Consider the following 20,814-nt stretch of genomic DNA (forward strand, 5'->3'; position numbering starts at 1 on the left):
GCAACCGACATACAAAATAGAGGAAGATTGGCAGAGATGTTAGCTCAGGGCAAATCTTCCTCAGCAAAAAAAAAAAAAAAATTTCGAAGATTCCCTTTCTCGTGTTAAAGAAGTTCCCTTTCTTCCTAGTTTGTGAGGAGATTTTAGTTATAAATATGTTAGACTTGACCAAATCCCTTTTCTGCATTTAGTGAGAGAATTTTAGAGTTGATATATTTGTGTGGTATGTTGCACTGATATTAAACCTTCCTCATAATCCTGGGATAGATCCTAATTGGTCATGATGTGTTAGTATTACTTTTTAATAGTCAATGCTAGTTTGATAATATTTTTAGGAACTGTCATTGCTTTTTATAAGTAATATTGGTCTATAATTTTCATTTGTCACCTATTTTTGTTTGTTTTTGGCATTGTTCTCTTGGTCTCATAAAATGAGTCAAGTAGCTTTCCTGTTTTTATTATTCTCAGTACTTAGGTACGGTTTGTATAATATGGAAATTATTGGTCTTGGGTTGGATGTAACTTGCCTGTAAAACTATATGTATATATAGATTTGTAAATTTCTTTAATTTACATGTAAACTCAAAATTTCTGATTTTCTCAGTTTTGCTAGATTATAATCTTTTAAAGTTTAAATTTTGTCTAGGTTTTCAAATTTATTTGTATAAGTTTGTTCCTTGGATTTTCTTATAATTATTTAAATTTGTACTGTGCTGATAGTTATTATCTTGTTTTACACAATATTTTTGTGCCTTCTTTCTTTATTTCCTTTATAAATCTCATGAGAGATTTGTCCATTTTCTAATTGTTGTCAAAGGAACATTTGAAATTAATCCTTCCCATTGCTTTTTTTTTTCCATTCCATTCATTAATTTTAACTCTTATTCTTACTATTTTTTTTCCTTACTCTTACTCCCTTTTAAATGTTTTTGATTGAATATTTGGCTCATTATGTTCAGTTTTTGTTTTTAATATATATATTTAATATATGTGATTTTTAAAATAATAATAATATTTTTCATTGAGGTTTAACTGACATACAACATTATATTAGGTTCAGGAAAAGTTGATAAGAGAGTAAATCTTAAAAGTCCTCATCGCAAGAAAAACATTTTTGTAACTATGTGTGGTGACGGATATTAACTAGACTTATCGTGGTGATCGTTTCACAATATATACAAATATCGATTCATTATGTTTAATATATTTTTATGGCTATAAATTTTATCTGTGTACTGCTTTAGGTTCATCTCACAAGTGTTAAAATGTCTACCTTTCATTATTGTTCATTTGTAAATATTTTAGTAATTCGATTATGATTTACTCTGTGTTTCATGAATTATTTAGAAGTGCATTTCTTTTTATTTGAAGTTGGCTTTTTATTAATAGTATCTGACTTTGTTCATTGCAGTAAAAGGACATGATCTGTATGATATTGATTCTTTAATACTTGTTGAGAGTTACTTTGGTCAATTTGTCGTCAATTTTTCTGATTATTTCTTTAGGGTAAATGTCTAGACGTAGAATTGTTGAGTGTAATAATTTTATATATATTAAAAAATTATCCTCTAGAGTGATTGTACAAATTGATATTTCTACAGCATTACTCTGAGTTTTTGTTTCACGACATCCTTAGTCAAACCAGAGTCTAATGCTTAAAAATTATTTAATAATTTGCAGAGAAAAAAACTTTCCTTGTAATTTTCATGTGCTTTCACTTATCACTGAGGTTGCATTCTTTTCATATTTTTATTGTTATTTTTATTTCTTAATTTGAAAATTATTCATTCCTGTTCATTGCCATTTTTTAAATTGGCGTAAGTATTTTCTAATTTCTTTGTAATAACACTTTATTTTTATTTTTATTTTTTTTAACTTTTTTTTTTAGGCAGTTGGATGCCATTTATTTATTTATTTGTTTTTCCCCAAAGCCCCAGTAGATAGTTGTATGTCATAGCTGGACATCCTTCTAGTTGCTGTATGTGGGACGCGGCCTCAGCATGGCCAGAGAAGCAGTGCGTCGTGCACGCCCGGGATCCGAACCCTGGCCGCCAGTAGCGGAGCGCGCGCACTTAACCGCTAAGCCACCGGGCCGGCCCTTTGTAATAACACTTTATTTTTTAAGGATATTAAACAGGTTTGTTTATAAAAGATCATTGTCTCAGAGTCCACTACTGATTCTTAACCAGATAACTAGGTAGCTGAATTTTTATTATGATAGTGTCTGAGCTCCTTGAGCTAACCATGTACCTGGGCCCTCCCAATCCCAGAACTCACCATTACCCTGATATACCTTTACATATAAACCACAAAACATCTGTGGCTTTTATCTAGTTTGTTTTTCTGAGAAATATTTCAGAAGACCTTGAGATCCTGGCTGCTGAGATTGTCATTCCAGAAGAGACAAGGATGACATGAGTACCAATGGGTACATGTAAGGGTTAGGGTGACCTGTTCAGAAAAAGGAGACAACTTCTTCTGGCCAAGTCATTCTTCTGAGAGGAGTTTGTTATAAAGAGTGAACTTGTAGTAAAGGGAATTCTATCCAAATAAATGATAATGGAATTGGGAGGTTCTCAGAATGAAGAGGTTTACAAGCCTGTGGTTGGTATAAGACAGGGGTTGGGAAAATTGCACTTGTAGAAGGAAAGAGTTGATCACGGAATTTCCTAAAGTTCAGGAGGATTTTAAAGAAAATCTGCCTTCAATGACCTCAATATTATTCAGGCTTCTAATTCTCAGCCCTGTCTTTTTATGTCTAACATTCAGGCCTCTCACCAGTCCCCAGGGAGTGTCTGCATGGTCTCATTGTTCTCACTCCCGTTAATGGGCAGGATTGCCCCCCAGAAGACAGACAGAGGAGCAGACTCCTTAAAATCTAGGACAGTGGTTCTCAAGCTGACATGGCATTAGAATAAATTGTGGAGCTTTAAAATAAAGAGCTGATTCCTGAGCCCTAGACCAATGCGGGGATGCATCCCATCATCACCAAATTAAAATTTACAGTTTAGTAAAAAATAAGATAAAAATGAAAGCAGCTGCTCTACAATAAATCTAAATGTGAATGGAAGCAGAATTACTAATAGCAGGAAGGTGAATTAAAGATGTTGGGAGAGGAATAAAGGAGACACTTTATCTGTAGGTTTCCCAGTCTGGGAGGGAACCAACTGTACAAAATCTAACACTGATACTTGAAATTTGAGTATGGCAGGTTTTTGGTATATATTTACGATGCATGAAGGTGCTCATCTTTGTATATGTAGGTTGACTGTTGATTACCCCAGTTTGGCCTCTTAATTCTCAAAACTTTACTTTTGACTCAGCTTTCCCTGTGCTCTGGATGGCTGGAGTATGAGCAGGGGTCAACAACTCTGAGCTACAACTAAAACCTCGTCAAAGACTTGATTGTAAGACTTGAAACGATAAAACTCTTAGTAGAAAATATAGGCAGAACACTCCCTGACATCATTCTTAGCAGTATGTTTTCGAATACTGTGGGTACTCAAGCAAGGGAGACAAAAGAAAAAAATAAACAAATGGGACTACATCAGACTAAAAAGCTTCTGCACAGCAAATGAAACCATCAACAAAATGAAATGACAACCTACTGCTTGGGAGAAGATATTTGCAAATCATATATGCAACAAAGGGTTAATATCTAAAATATAAAAACAGCTCATACAACTCAACAACAAAAAAAAACAAACAACCCAATTAAAACCACAATGAGATATTGTCTCATACCTGTTAGAATGGCTATCATTATTTATTAGTTTATTTTCCCCCGCAAAGCCCCAGTAGACAGTTGTATGTCATAGCTGCACATCCTTCCAGTCGCTGTATGTGGGACGTGGACCCAGCATGACCGGAGAAGCGGTGCCTTGATGCGCACCCGGGACCGAACCCCGGGCCGCCAGCAGCAGAGTGTGTGCACCCAACCGCTAAGCCACAGGGCCGGCCCAGAATGGCTATCATTAAAAAGAGAAGAAATAACAAGTGTTGGAGAGCATGGAGAGAAAACAGAACTCTCATACACTGCTGGTGGGAATGTAAACTGGTGCAGCCACTATGGAAAATAGTATGGAGATTTCTCAAAAAAGTAAAAATAGAACTACCATATAGTCGAGCAATTCCACTTCTGACTATTTATCCAAAGAACACCAAAACACTAATTCAAAAAGATATATGCACCTCTATGTTCACTACAGCATTATTCACCATAACCAAGACTTGGAAACAATGTAAGTACCCATCACGGAAGAATGGATAAAGAAGATGTGGTATATACACACAATACAATACTCAGCCATAAAAAGAGATGAAATCTTGCCATTTACGACAACCTTGAGGACATTATGCTAAGTGAAATAAGTCAGATGGAAAAAGACAAATACCGTATGATTTCACTCATATGTGGAAGATAGACACACACATAGGTATGAAGACCAGATTGCTGGTTACTAAGGAGGAAGGGGGAAAGTTGGGGGAGGGCGAAAGAGGTGACAGCTGGCGACTAGAATTTTGGTGGGGAACACGATGTAGTCTATACACAAAGCAAAAATAATGATGTACACCTAAAATTTATACAATGTTTTAATCAATGTTACCTCAATAAAAAAATGAAATAAAATAAAACGTACAATTTGATCATTTTTGACATGGGCATACAAATGTGAAATCATTATCACAACCGGGATAATGAGGATATGCACAAACTCCAAGTTCTCATGTGGCCCGATTGATTGTGCTTCTTTTTAATCCTTCCTACCACATTCTCCAACAGCCCCAGGCAATCACTGGTCTGCCTTCTCTTTCTATAGACTAGTTTGCATTTTCTAGAGTTTTATGTAAATAGAATCATTGAGCATATACTTTCTCTTGTCTGATTTCTTTTGGCATATTTATTTTGAGATTCATCTATGTCATTGCATTTATTAGTAGTTTATTCCTTTTAATTGCTGAGAAGTATCTCATTTTGTTGCTATACCATATAATTTATTCATTCATTCACCTGTTGATGGCCTTTGGGGTTTTTTCCAATTACTATTTTCCAAGCTATTATGAACATTCATGTATAAGTGATTATATAGGCATAAGCTTTTATTCTTTTGAGTTAATACCTAGGGGTGGAATTGCTGGGTTATATGGTAGGTGCATGTTTAACTCTTAAGAAACTGTGAAACTGTTTTTGGAGTGATTGTACCATTTACATTCCCAGCAGCAGTGTATGAGAGTTCCAGGTGCTCTAAAACCTCATCAGTACTTGGTATAATCAGTCATTTTTATTCTAGACATTTTAGTAAGTCTGGAGTCGTATCGTTTTAATTTTCATTTCCTTATTGACTAATGATGCTGAGCATTTTTTCATGTGCTTATTTCCCATATATACGTTTTATTTGGTGAAATGTCTGTTCAAATCTTTGGCCCGTTTAAAAAAAAATGAGTGTCTGTCTTATTATTAAGTTGTAAGAGTTTTTTAATATATTCCAGATACAAGTCTTTTGTTAGGTATATATTTTGCAAAGATTTTCTCCTAGACTGTGGCTTTTGTTTCTATTTTCCTAACAGTGTGTTTTAAAGAGCAACCATTTTTAATATTATGAAATGCAATGTACCGATTTAAAAAAATCACTTTATTGAGGTATGATTGACATACAAAAGCTATACATATTTACTGTATGCAACTTGATGAGTTTGTAGATAAGCACACACTCATGAAACCATCACTGTGATCAGTGCCAAAAACATAACCATCACCTCCAGAGTTTCCTCCCATTCTCTTTATTTTTTAATTTTTATTTATTTATTCTTTGTTATAGGAACTCTTGACATAAGATCTACTCCCTTAGCAATTTTTTAAGTATAAAGTACAATATTGTCAACTATAGGCACTTTGTTATACAGTAGATCTCTAGGATTGACGCATCTTGCATAACTGAAACTTTGTACCCTTTGACCAGCACCTGCCTATATCCCCCTGCCCCACCATTCTATCCTCTGCCTCTATTAGTTAAAGTATCTTTGATTCCTCATATGTGAGGATCATATAGTATTTGTTCTTCTTTGTCTGGCTTATTTCACTTATCATAATGTCCTCCAGGTTCATCCATATTGTCACAAATGGCAGGATTTCCTTCATTTTTTAGGCTGAATAATATTCCACTCTATGTAAATGCCACACTTTCTTTATCCATTTATCTGTCAATAGACATTCAGGTTGCGTCCATGTCTTGGCTATCGTGAATAGTGTTGCAATAAACATGGGAATGCAGATATCTTCGAGATCCTGATTTCAGTTCCTTTGATTATGTACCCAGAAGTGGGATTGCTGGATCATATAGTAGTTCTATTTTTAATTTGTATTAATTCTTTGTATTGGTTTTTAAAATCTTATGTCTTGTATCTTTTGTGTCATAATTAACAAATCTTTGCCAAACCCAAGGTATGTAATATTTCCCCCAATGTTTTATTCTAGAAGTTTATAGTTTTATCCCTCTCATTTAGATCTACGATCCCTTTGGAGTTCTTTTTTTACATGGTGTGAGGTAAGGGTTAAGGTTCATATTTTTGAATATGGCTATCCAACTGTTCAAGCATGATTGGTTCAAAAGATTATCCTTCCCTCATTGAATTGCTATGATGCTTTTGTTGAAAATCAATTGATCATAATTGTGCAGGTCTATTTCTGGACCTTTTGTTCTGTTAGTGTTATATTTGTCTATCCTTATATCAATGCTATTGTTTCTTGATTACTATATCTTCAAAAAAATAATTAATATTAGTAACGTTAGTTCCTCAAATTTGTTATTCTTTTTGAAAATTTTTTGTTAATATAGTCACTGATTTTTCATATGTATGTTAGAATCCTTTTGTCAATTTCTACAAAAATTTCTGCTGGAATTTTTATTGAGATTACATTGAATCTGTAGATCAATTTGGAGAGAATGTACATGTTAATATGAGTCTTCCAATCCATGAACACAACTATCCATTTATTTGGATCTGAAATCTGTCTCAGAATTTTTGTGTATCTTTCAGCATATAAGTCTTTCACATCTTTTGTCAAATTTACCCCTAAATATCATATATGTTGATGCTATTATAAATTGTATGTGTATGTATATACATATATATTTTTAATTTCAATTCTGATTATTTTTAATATATGTAAACAATACAATTTTGCATTTTGAGCCTGTATCTTGCAGCTTTGCCACACTGATTGATTAGTTACAATAGTTTTTTAAAATTGTAGATTCTATAGCGTTTGCTACATAGGCAATTATGTTGTTTGCAATATGATAGTTTCTTTTTCTTTTAAAATATCGTTGCCTTTTCTTTTTTTTTCTTTTTCCCTCATTGATTGCATAGATCTTTCTTCTGTTCCTTTTTCTCTTTCTTCTACTTCTGGTATTCCCATTATCTGTGTTACAACTTTGTAATCTTCACAGTTACTGGATAGTCTGTTCCTTTTTCTCAGTCTTTGTTCTCTTTGCTATTCTATTTTCAAGGATATATCCTCTAGGTAAGAGATTCTTCCTTCAGCTGTGTCTAATCTTTAATAAGCCCATCAAGGACATTCTTCATTTCTGATGCAGTGGTTCTTTTCTCTAGCATTCCTTTTTGGTTCTTTCTTAGGATTTCCATCTCTCTGCTAACGTTACCCGTCTGTTCTTGCATGCTGTCTACTTTATCCATTATATTCCTTAACATATTAATCATGTTTGTGTTTTATTCCCAGTCTGATAATTCCAACCTCCCTACCATGTCTGCTTGATGCTTGCTCTGTCTCTTCAAATTGTGTTATTTGCCTTTTGGTATGCCTCGTAATTTTTTCTTGATAGCCAGAAATGTTGTACTGGGTAAGAGGAACTGCCATAAATAGACCTCTAGTAATAAATTGATGAAGTTTAGGGTGAGAGGAAGCATTCTATAGTCCAATGATCAGATCTCAGTCTTTTAGTGAGCCTGTGCCTCTGGACTGTGAACATCACAAGTGTTTTTAATTTTTTTTCTTTTCTTAGGTAGACGAGGGTGGCTAGACTGGGCTGGAGTTGGTTGTTTCCCTTCCACAGGCCAGTTAGGCTCTGATAATACCCTAGCAGTTAGGCTTTGGCTAACTAGTTTTCTCTAGAGGCAAGCCTTATTAAGAACAAAATGCTCTTGCCTATTTTAAAATTGTTCCCTTTCCCCTTCTCCCACTAGAAGCAGGAGAGAATTTTTCTCTGAAATTTGCTTTGGGAAACTGGTCAAGCTCCAGGGGGTATATTTCACAAAGGTGTTGGGACCCTTTATTACTGTGTCCTCTGGAGTTAAAAAAAACTCTCAGACTTGTCCACACTGAGCTTCCAGCAATTCATCAATTGCAGTTCAGGTTTTCCTACCTGGTATTGGTTCCTGCTTGTGAATCTCTGCTGCAGTGACAGTGACTCCCTGCATTTGCCAGTCTGTCTTTCCAATCTGGGGCACCGAAGTTTGCCCTGTGTCCTCCCTTCTCTTTCTTTTCTTTTCTTTTTTTTTTTTTTTTTTTTTTGTGAGAAAGATCAGCCCTGAGCTAACTTCCATGCCAATCTTCCTCTTTTTGCTGAGGAAGACTGGCCCTGCGCTAACATCCATGCCCATCTTCCTCTACTTTATATGGGACACTGCCACAGCATGGCTTGACAAGCCGTGCATCGGTGCACACTGAGGATGCGAACCAGGGCCGCCAGCAGCGGAGCGCGCGCACTTAACCACGGGGCCGTCCCCACTCCCTTCTCTTTCTTATGGCTCCAAGAAGAGTTGTTGATTTTTCAGTCTGTGCAGCTTTTTACTGGGGGTTACGACTGCAACATGTGCAACATATTTGTGGGTGTGGGTGTGAGTGGGGGTGTGAGCAACAAAATTCAACCCATAACAAACAGTGTTTTTTTTTCTTTTTTAAGATTATTTATTTTTTGCTGAGGGAGATAAGCTCTGAGCTCACATCTGTGCCAGTTTTCCTCTACTTTATATGTAGGTCGCCGCCGCAGTGTGGTTGACGAGTGGTGTACGTCTGCACCTAGGATCCAAACCCGAGAACCCGGGTCTCCTAACTAGAATGCACCAATCTTGACCACTACGCCACAGGGCCAGTCCTAAGTTGTTTTTTTTCCATCAATGAGTCTGTTACTCTTTGATGTTTAAGTTCAACTTGCACAGTATCCCTTCTACAGGTAAAATGCAGAATTGTGGAGTCTATCATTTTGATCAAGATCCTGCCTCCCCTTGGCAAATATCTAAGGCCTAGCAAAGCTCTCACGTGCCTCTCTCAGGCTAACTAAATGGATGTCCTTAATTGGAAGAAAATGTAGGAATTTAGATTTATAAACCTGGAATGGGAAAGTCTTCCTTAGAAGGCTTAGATCTGACAATATAAAAGTAAAAATATCCCTGATAACAGCAGAATAAACAAATTTAAAATATACAATACATTTGAAGGAATTATGTGCAATATATATAATAGGCAATACAATATTCATATTATTAAACGAATTTTTACAGTTAAACAAGAAAAAAACAATCTATTGAAGTGTCAACACATGGGACAAGTTGTTCAACTGCCCTAGTAATCAAGAACATGAAAATGAAAATACCAACAAGATGCTTTAAAGTTATGTAAAATCTAAGACTGAAATAGTGTTAATAGGTTTCTTGCACCCTGTAGGTGGCAGTGTAGATTGTTAGAGCCATTCTGCAAGGCAACTATTCAAAATCTATAAAAATATAAAATAGACATGTCCTTTGACCCAGCAATTTTACTTCTAAGAATCCATAAGAAATATATATATATTTATAAATATAGATATAAATTTATATATGTTAATATGAATGAATATAGACATATATACATATATATGTGTATATATGTTGATTTATGATTCTGGTTATGACTACTAAGAGAAGCAAAAAATGTAAATATTATTAATAGGTGAGCAAGTTAATTAAATTATTATACAAGGAGCCTGTAAGTTCATTTGTGTATGTGTGCACGTGTGTGTGTGTATGAGCACATCTCAAAAACACATTTTTAAATAAATAAATAAAAATAAGTTTCAGAAAAATACACTTGATATGTTTCAATTTATGTAAGAAAATTGGGTAGATCTTTCTAGGAGTATCCATGTAAATGAAAAGGAACATGATTGGCAGGACACACTCCAAACTGTCAAATGGGTTACTATAGGAATTGAAGAGGAAATCGAATGGAGGTGGGGAGAGTCAGTTTTGGTCTTTCAGGTTTTACTCTACATACTTAGGTAATATTGTGAGTCGTTTACAGTGAGAGAGGATTTGTGTATTTTTTGTGTCATAAAAATACTTCAACATAAACTTAAAAAATGAAATTAATATCCACATATCTGTCTCTTTTTTCCTTCTTCCCCCAAATCTATATCCCAAGTGTATGTGCTACAGATAAGCAAGGAAGAAAATTTCAAATTTTTCTCAAGGGCAAATGAATCAGTTTCTAAAAGTTTTTTCAATTTTTGAGAGCTTGGAAGGATTAATAAGATGCAATATCTATAACCTGGGCGCTTGCCTGGGTCCAAAGGAAGACAGTCTTTGGGGCAACCAAATGATTGTTCTCACCTTTTTTAGTGAAACCTACAAAGAAAGCAACTTTTGATTAAAACAGAGAGCTGTGGCAAATTCTCATTTCCTTTCCCCTTTAGTGCAGGAGTACAGTTTTGCTTCTTTGTTTTCTCAGAAGCTTCTCACTCCCTTCAATCGTGTAAGATTTCTTCCTCATCCTCTTTGCTTCTTTCCTTCCTCCTTGATTTCGTCACTATCTCCTCTTTACTCTTTTTCCTCCTTTACTTTTCTTCTTCTTCTCTTGGGCTTCTGCTCGTTCTTGTGCAGCGGCCTCTTTGGATGGCTGCTGCTGCTTCCCTTCCCCACCAGGGACATATTGCACAGGTGCAGCCCCATCTGTCCCAGTGTGCCTCTCACGATGCAGTAGTACACAGCGGTGTCTCTCAAGGTGGCCTGAGTCAGGGTCAAGGTATTGGACTGTCTGTCTGTTGCAATGGTCAGAGAGGCCATTCCATTTGTCACACCGCTTTTTAGACCATGAATCACATACTCTGGACCCTGTGTGGGTATCTGTCGATACCAATATATGTACTCACTTCCACTGATTGTGGAGTGGTTACAGGGCAGGCGCACAGGATCTTCTTCAATACTCTCCATTGCCTTTGGTTGCGTGGTCTTAGCATCACTCATGATACCTGAGGAGTTAAGAAACAATTAATTAGCTCTGGATTGTCAAATCTGGGTGCAGGTAAGGTCAAGTTCACAAGCACTCCCATAACTCATCTCTCCAGTCGTACCCCACGCTTGAGTATTTCCCTGTGTGTTTTAGAGGACAAGAGAAATATTACTCGTATTTATTATTCAGCTATCCAGAGCCACAAGACCAAAGACAAATTGCTGTCTTCCATGAACCATGGGCTCAATGAACCCAAACTCCTTACAGCCTGAGAGCTGTGAGACTTAGGGGATCTTCTGTGAGTAGTGGATACCATCAGCCTCTCACAACAATGCTCAGGCTTTCTAGAGAAACACACAGAGACAGAAACGCGTAGATGCAAATTTGGTAAAGTACAGTAGGAGAAGTAGAAGAAGGAAGTAACAGCCCTTTGTCTTTAGCCATGAAAATCATCCTTTCTTAGACCCACATCACTTACTCAACATTAGGAGAATAATTATTTCTGTCACTGATCTCATAGTTCAAGTGCAGTCTGGGGTTCCAGGCCTCAGAACTTAGGATCTGTGTCTGATCTTCACCTGGGGGAGGTCTCAAGCAACAACACACACAGCATCCACTAGCACAGCCCCACACCAGTCAGCTTTTAATTTGGGTGTTTCCCAGTCAAGCATCAGCTAAAGATAGAGCAGTCTCTTAGTTGGGTCTACTCCCACCGCCAGAATTAAACATAAATTTAAAAAGAAGGTAAGAACATTTTCCAAATGTCTAGCCCTAAATCAAAGGGTTTATACCAAAATCATTTCCAAGGTTCAAACTCAGTCTATCTCTGAATGATACTGAAAGAATAAAATAATCTACATGGAGATTGTCCATTCCTCATTTGTGGTACAAGGCAAAACCCACCACTAATCGGTGATTTGATGCTACATTGTGTTGATATTAAATGTCCCTTAATCCAAGAAACCTATGTCGAGCCCTGGGCTGTAAAGGGAAGAAGAGGACTCCTATCCACAGCCAGAGCAAGTAAGTCTCACAAGCAACAATTTAAAACAGTTTAAAAGTTAGAAACTTTTTTCTGGTAAAAAAAAAACCAAAATGACTGTAAATTAAGTTAAAAATACAGTGATAATGTAGAAGAAAATATTTGCAACACATGCGAAAAATAACTTCATAGTTGTATAATACTGTTGTGCTCAGTCTGATGGGAAAATATAATACTAAATTCCAGTCTAAAAGCCAGGTTGCCTCGTATTCAGGTCTCCCACATTGGATCCTGGAAGGATGTCTTAAGCATCTTCTAGATGGACATTGTTGGATGCCTCTGGTCCTCATTCAGGAACCAATCACTTGGATGGTACTTATTCCTATTCCACTGAGTCCCTCTTTAACACATATTTTCTCATCTCCATGTCCATGCCTAGGGGTGGCATGCACTGAGGACTCTAAGGAGAAGAGAAGAGAAGGAAGAGATGGGATGAGAAGATTTGGAAAGGGAAATGAAATAAAGTCATTTTATAAGAGAGGTAATAAACATAAAGGAACTTATCTGGTTATTCTCAAAAGTGTTATTATTAACACAATGAGATAGAATAAAAGTAAAATTACTCATCTTTCTCTGCTACAATCACTAAGCTTATTACTCCCACTATGGAAGCAAATATTTGACCATTTAAAATTAAACTATTAATCATCTCTCTCTTTTCTTCCCGGGAGGGGTCAGCTCTTTGCTCTGCATTTGGGAAGGGGCTTACCCATGTCCTTGAAGCTGTGCATACACTCAGTGTGAGATTATGAAGTATGCGCTGGGGAAGGGGTTGAAAGTAAGGTCTTTCAACAACAATAACCTCTCCCTCACACTGGAACAAGCTTCAGTTTGCAGCTCTAACAGCCCCCTCTTGTGACTGTACTTATGAACCCCTTTACTTACAACCAGGAACAAGTCAGTCAGCAATCTTTAAGGTCTGTGTTTCAGGTCTCAAGGTAAATGGCTCAAATGTGCTACCGCCATCTAGTGGCAAGGTTCAGTGACGAGCTCCCTACCACCATACTCTAAGATTAAAGATGGAATTATTTTCAGTCACTGGAAAATTTTAGAGCGATTTGTGTGAGAAAAATTCTAAAATCCCTCTCAATAAAATTCCGTTCATTTTCCTTAGTATCTTGTACTTCCCATGTTTGAAGGCAGTTCCCGAAGCCCGTGTTATTCATTGCTTAGCATAGAATTTGGCACAGACTATGCACTTAATAGTAATTTGCTGAATGAATATATTAATTAATATTTACCAGGAGAAGTTATGTGGAATGACTCTCAAAATTATTCTGAATAAAAGTTTCTAATTTTCTGGAAAACTAGTTAAACAAAAGTATCCAGCAGTGAAGGTAAATTCAAGATTGGATTGTGGACAAAATTCAAATAGACAACATACCAACTCTCACTCCCCATCCTCCGAAAAGAAAAAAAAAAATTCACAAATCTCGAATACAGTAAGCCTGGTTATGAGAATATGACAGTCTATGGCATGGTGGTCATGTAGTCATAATTAATTTAATAAGTATTCAACGTGCATCTACCATGTGCCGGATTATAAAGTAGTAATAGTAATTCAAGGCTGGTATAAATATATAAATGAAAGAAATATTGGGATTGCTAAGAGAAATATGAAAGGTAAGAGTCTTCATGTCCACTAGTTATATAATGCAAAAGTAGTCTTACATTACAACTTTTTATCTAGGGTTCATTACTGCCATCTTCAGATGGTATGGAGAATCCAGACTGAGTCCAGAGAACAGTAAATACTGTGGTACTTCTTGTTTTCGTTTGTCTGTTTTTATACAACAGCTTCATTGGAATATAATTCACACACCATATAATTCACTAATTTAAATTGTGCAATGATACAAGTGTTCAATGGTTTTTAGTATATTCACAGAGTTGTGCAACCATCACCACAATCAATTTTAGAGTATTTCATGATCCCAAAAAGGAACCCATACCCATTAGCAGTCACTCATCATTTCCCCCATGAAACTCCTCCTAGGCAACCACTAATCTCCTTTATCTCTGTTTCAGTCCATTCTGTCTGCTATAACAAATTACCACAGATTGGGTAGCTTATAAACAAAATAAATTTACTTCTCACATTTCTGGAAGTTGGGAAGTCCAAGATCAGCACCAGCAGATTTGATGTCTAGTGAGGGCCCGCGTTCAGGCTTTTAGATAATGCCTTCCTGCTATGTCCTCACGCGGCAGAAGGTGCAAAGAATTGCTCTGCAGCATCTTTCATAGATCATTAATCCCAAAGGCCCCCTCTTTGTTTTTCTTGGTTTTTTTTTGGTGAGAAAGATTAGCCCTGAGCTAACATCTGCTGCCAATCCTCCTCTTTTTGCTGGGGAAGATTGGCCCTGAGCCAATATCTGTGCCCATCTTCCTCTATTTAATGTAAGATACCTGCCACAGCATGGTTTGATAAGCAGTGAGTAAGTCTGGGCCCGGGATCCAAACCTGCGAATCTGGGCCACCGAAGCGGAGCACACGAACTTAACCACTCCGCCACCGGGTGGGCCCCGACCCCACCTTTTAATACTATCACCTTTGGGGTTAGGATTCAACATGCGAGTTTTTGGGGGACAAAAACATTCAGCCCATACCAGTCTCTATAGATTTTCTCATTCTAGACATTTCATATAAACAGAATGATACAATATGTGGCCTCTTGGGACTGGCTTTTTTCATTTCCCATAAGATTTTCAAGGCTCATCCATGTTGCTGCATGTATCAGTACTTCATTACTTTTTATTGCCCAATGGTATTCCATTGTATGGCTATACCATGTTTCAATTCTCAATTCAGCAGTTGCTGGGCATTTGGGTTATTTCCACTTTTTGGCTATGAACATTCACGGGTAAGTTTCTGTGTGGACATATGTTTTCATTTGTTTCGGATATTTACCTAGGAGTAGACTTGCTGGATCATATCATAACCACGCTTACTGGTTTGAGGAACTTCCAGACCATTTTCCAAAGTGGTTCCACCATTTTACACACTCATAAAAGTGTCAGAAGATTCCTTTTCTTTATATTCTCACCAACACTTGTTATTCTATCTTTCTGATTAAGCCATCTTAGTGGCTGTGAAGTAGTATTTTCCTGTGGCTTTGATTAGTATTTCCTTGATAGCTACCAGTGTTAAGCATTTTTTCATGTGCTTATTGGCCACTTGCATATCTTCTTTGGAGAAATATCTATTCAAATATTTTGCTCATTTAAAATTGAGTTTTGACTTTTTATTGTTGAGTTGTGAGAGTTCTTTATATGTTCTAGATATAAGTCCCTTATCAGACATATGATTTGTGAATATTTTCTCCATTTTGTGGGCTGTCTTTTCACTTTCTTGATTGTGTTCTTCAAAGCACAGAATTTTGATGAAATTTTGATGAAATTCAATTTATCCATTTTATCTTTTGTCTCTTGTGTTTTTCAGGTCATAACTAAGAAGACTTTGCCTAACCCAAGGCCACAAAGATTTACTTCTATGTTTCTTCTAAGAGTTTTATAGTTTTAGATCTTATATTTAGGTCTTTAATGCATTTTGAGTTAATTTCTGTGTAAGGTATAAAGAAAGAGTACAACATGAGTCTTTTATATGCAGATCTGCAGTTGTTGAAAACACTATTCCTTCCTTTTGTCAAAAATCATTTGACCATGAATAAATGGATTTATTTTTGGACCCTCATTCTATTCCATTGATCTACCTGTCTATCTTTACTGAGTCATTAAGTATGAATAGCTTCAAACTGAGAAATTAGTGCTAAACAGTTTTCCTAAGTAGTAGTATCAATTTGCAACCTTGCTTCTAGCCTATGGGAGTGTTAGTGAATTATTCTCTCCATTACTTAGTATTATCTTTCTTTTTAAGTTTAAACTTTCTGCGTGGTGTGCAGCAATAGCTCACTGTTTTTATTATTTCATTAGTTTTTAAATCAATAGAGGCATAAATTAGGTGCAGTACAGTACACCTATTTTAAGTATTTTGAAACATAGTAAGTTTTGAAATATAAACTCATATACTACTGTCTAAATCAAGACACAGAACAATTATTTCACCCAAAACATTCCTCGATGCCTCTTCCCAGTCAATCTTCCCCAACTCCAGAACCTCAGCAACCACTAATCTACTTTCTCTCAATATAAATTAAATTTGTTCTTTCCAGAGTTTAAAGTACATGGAAACATACAGTGTAATTTCCTTTCATATGGCTTTTTTTTCCTCAGTATAACGTTTTGAGAATGCATCCATGTTACTGTGTGTATAAGTATTTCACTCATATTTATTGAGTAGCATTCAATTCACTTGTTAACGGACATTTGGGTTGTTTCCAGTTCTAGGCTATTATGAAAGATCTGGTATGAATATATGAATACAAATATATGAGTATTTCTGTGAACATATGTTTTTATTTCTTTTAGGTAAAAACCTAAGAGTACAATTATTAGATCATATGGTATGTGAATGTTTAACCCTATAAAAATGCTAAAACATTTTTCCAAAGTGCTGGCGCAATTCTACATTCCTAGCAACAACGTAATAAACCTATAACAGTTGCAGTTGCTCCACATCCTTGCCAATGCTTGGTATTGTCCTGAAGTCTTCCTCAAATGGTCTCAATCTTCTTCTCAGTTGAGGGGTTTTAGGCTCTGGATCTCCACTATAGCAACTCAAGTTATGTCCCCCGTCCCCCAGCAAATCTAGAAGATATAAAGCAGGACCTTAGTAAGATGTCCCTTCTTTCATTTCTAGGTACTCCATAATTAATTAGCTCTTTCCATAAATCTCTGAAGGTTAAAACACTCTGATTAATACTCTTTCCCTGTGATTTATTCTGGTAATATCACATACTTTGTCTCTGTCTATTAAACATTGCCCTCTATTACGCTAGGATCCCATTATGCCAATTGAAATCAGGAAAGCAACTTATATGGCAATATCCTCCTTTCCCCACTCCTGTCCCCATCATCCCACCCTACAGAAACTGCCTCCAAGTAACGTTTTAAGGATTCTGGTGACCCAGTCAACAATAAATTTCTTGATCCCTCGGTGAGGGGAGTGTCCCCTGGGATTCCCAGGGAGCGTGGTTAGCAAGCATGTGATCAGATTGCACTTATAAATTCCATTTCAACATTCCCATTTGCCTGAATTTTCAGACTTCGTCCTTTATAAGATACCCAGGAAGGGTCTGCATTCCAACCTCATTGGCTGTAGCCAGTGGATCTCTTACTATCCCTAAGTCCAAAGTATACATGGGAAGTAGGGCATATCAAAACCTGAAGGACATGGTCACGTAGAGAGCCAACTTGGAAGAAGCTACAGTCTTTGAACAAATGATGCCACCTACACAAAGAGATCCTTCAGGATGGGAACAAGGGATAAGTACCCTGAGCTCACTCTGTTACCTCTTTCAGATTTCTACAGAGGACTCTTCATTGTCAGAAATCCACTAGAATCCAGAAGGGAAAGGAGCTGTATTGATGTGGGCCATTCAGATCAGCTTCCAGAGTCAGGAAGGAGGAGGAGATGAGGCAGGAGAAAGATAGCGAGTGGATATGAGAGACAAATGGAATACTTTTAGCTGAAAATCTGTGTCTAGTTTTGTATTCTTTCACACACACCACAGTTCTAATTTCATAGGCTTAATATTAGTTAGAGAAATTCCTTCTCCTCGCTCTTCTTTTGAATGTCTCTAATATTCTTGACTTTTTTTTTTCTTATATATTTTAGAATTGGCTTTCTACACACATACACACACAATTGAGATTGATGGGGATTTCACTGAATTTATTTACAAAAGGTGAGAGAATTGACATTTTTGCATTATGCATCTTCTAATTCATAAACACGGTGTATTCTCACACTTTTTTACATCTACAATTTTAAAAATTTATGTTTTATCTTTTCCATGCTGTGGTCTTGTAAATACTTTGAGAAAATTTCTTTCTAAGTATTTTGCAGACATCCTATTTTGAGTATTTTTCAAAATTCAATTTCTAATTTCTAGTTGCTTGCATACAAAATGTAATTTTAAATATCTTATCGCTAAACTGCTTTAGTAATGTAACATGTTTCTAGATTATTGTGGATTGTCTATATCACAATCATGTCTGTGACAAATGTTGTTTATTTTTCTTGATTTCCAGTTATTAAAACTTCTATTTCTTTTTCTTTCCTTTTTATACTGGTTAGGACCTCCAGTACACTGTTTAATAGAAGCAGTGCTATTTGGCTTCCTTGAAATAAGGCACTTAACATTTCACCATCAAGTTTGGCACTTGCTTTATATTTTAGCGTACGCCCTTTGCCAGAATAGGGAAGTTTTTCTTTTAATCCTAATTTGCTAGGAATTTATTTATTTATTATGTATGAATGTTTTTATACATCAAATACTTCGTGTAACTGTTGAGATGATGAAATGATATTTTTATTAATGTGGAATATTACTTTGATTGATTTAAAATGTTAAATAAGCATTACATAAAACCCAAATTGGTTGTGATATATTATCCTTTTATATAAACTGCTAATTAGTTTTGGTAATGTTTTGTTTAGAAGTTTTTTTATTGCAGTAACATTGGTTTATAACATTTGTAATATTTCAATTTCTGTGTAGATTACATCATGTTCACCACCCAAAGACTAATTATAATCCATCACCACACACATGTGACTAGTCACCCCTTTCTCCCTCCTCTATCCCCCTTTCCCCTCTGGTAATCACCAATGTAATCTGTGTCTCCATGTGATTGTTTGCTGTTCTTTAACTCTTGTTTAGAAGTTTCAAATTTATGATCATTGAGTGATCATAAATATTAAATTGAGTGATCAATATTATAGGATAATATTGATCCTATATTTTTTAAATTTTTTTAATAATATTTTTTAAATTTCTTTATTCAGGTTTTAGAGTTAAGATTATTCTGTCCTTAAAAAATGTTTTCTTTTTTTTTTCTGTATTTAAGTTAGTTTGGTACACCAGTCATGCTATGATAGGTTATGCTGTCATAATAATCAAATCCAAAATTTCAGTGACTTAAAGAAACAGCTATTTATTTCTTGCACATACATAGTCAATTTTGAATCAAAGTGATTCTCTGGGTCAGCTATACTATGAGTGATGACTAATGTTTGAAACTCCAAATCAATACACAATTCAACAGTCACCACAGTCTGAGAAAGCAGAGGTTGAAAGTTAAGCTAGGCAATTAAATGCCTCTTTCATGAATTGACACATGCCATGTTACTCACATTTCTTTGGCCAAAGCAAGTCATATGGCCACGTCAATCCTTAGGAGGCACTCAATTCTCCTGGGCTGCTGGAAGGTGAGGGGAACTGGATATTAATGAACAGTCCATAGCCAGTCTTTGGATTTGTAATCAAGAATTCATTTCCTCTCTTCTCTCCATGCAGGAGAGGTACTCCTTCTCTAAAGGAATCAACATAAGATCCCCTTTCAGTGACTCTTCTGATCAAAGGCAGGATCTCTGATCATCTCCTATAGTTGTCCTCAGGTCTGGATGTGGCTCCTCTAGGTCTAAAGATCTATGAAGAAAAAATAAGAAGAAAACAAACAAAAACATAAACAAAAATAAGTAAACTGCCTCATCCACACACTGAATATGCAATTGTGGAACAGTTACTTAATTACATCCTAAAAAGTTCTCTTGCATAAAGAATGAAGAGAGACATATAATGTTGGTTTGAAGCTAGCCTGGAATACCAGGAGGCATTGGTTACGGCATTCCTTACCCATTTGGGATAAGTATCTGACTGTGCTTTTTGCAAGGAGCTCTCTTGCTCATTGTTTTTCACATTCTCTGGCTCAGCCCTCTGGAATGTTCTTCTTCCATTAGCTTCCATGGCCACATGTTAAGGGCTATGCCTTCCTTGGGGGATAGATTTCTCAGCCCATTCTCTGCTTGGGTTTCTTAAGAGCTGAGGAAGTTCTTTGAATCTTTAATGATCATAGTTGTTTGTAGTCAAATCTGCTTTTGACCATACAGCTCTTTCAAAAGATTAGATGCCTTCTTATCTATTTGATTCCAGTAAGAGCCAAATGTTTATGTATTAAAATACATAAAAATAAATTTATGTATTTATAAAATTTATGTATAAATTAATTAGTTAGCTAATTAATTAAATGAATCATTATATTTGCAAGAACTGCTAAAATCGACATGCTAGAAGAGAAAATGAATGGTTTTTAGTGCTATTTCAGACCTGAAAATTTAACAATTCAGGATGATAATTAGAAAACTATTTTTGATTTTCCTGAAATAAATGGGTTCATTCAATCTAGCTGTTTAGTACAAGTTGAAAAGCACTTTGTGATTTATTTTATCCCAAGGTACAAAAATAGTACCTGGGGATCACAGGGAAGAATGTGGTTCTACACAACGAGTTCAAATATGGGAACGTTTTTTATAGAAGGAGAGTTTACATTAGAAGGTCTCAGCTGTGCTTCCACAGTGCCTGCCTTCTTCCTGTCTGTGGTTCATGTGAGCAAGCCTCTGAGCAGGTGGCTGCCTTTATGGAGTT

The 20,814-nt window shown here is 36.0% G+C and overlaps 1 gene segment (V, D, J or C); it reads right to left on the minus strand.

The window, feature by feature from the left end:
- Positions 1-10,815: 10,815 nt before the first annotated feature.
- On the minus strand, positions 10,816-11,763 carry LOC131405489 (T cell receptor alpha variable 26-2-like). The segment is given in 2 exon segments: positions 10,816-11,246; positions 11,706-11,763. Coding segments are annotated over 2 exon segments (471 nt in total).
- Between the last annotated feature and the right edge of the window lie 9,051 nt (positions 11,764-20,814).

Source organism: Diceros bicornis, chromosome 5 (assembly GCF_020826845.1).
Source record: "Diceros bicornis minor isolate mBicDic1 chromosome 5, mDicBic1.mat.cur, whole genome shotgun sequence".
NCBI lineage: Eukaryota > Metazoa > Chordata > Mammalia > Perissodactyla > Rhinocerotidae > Diceros > Diceros bicornis.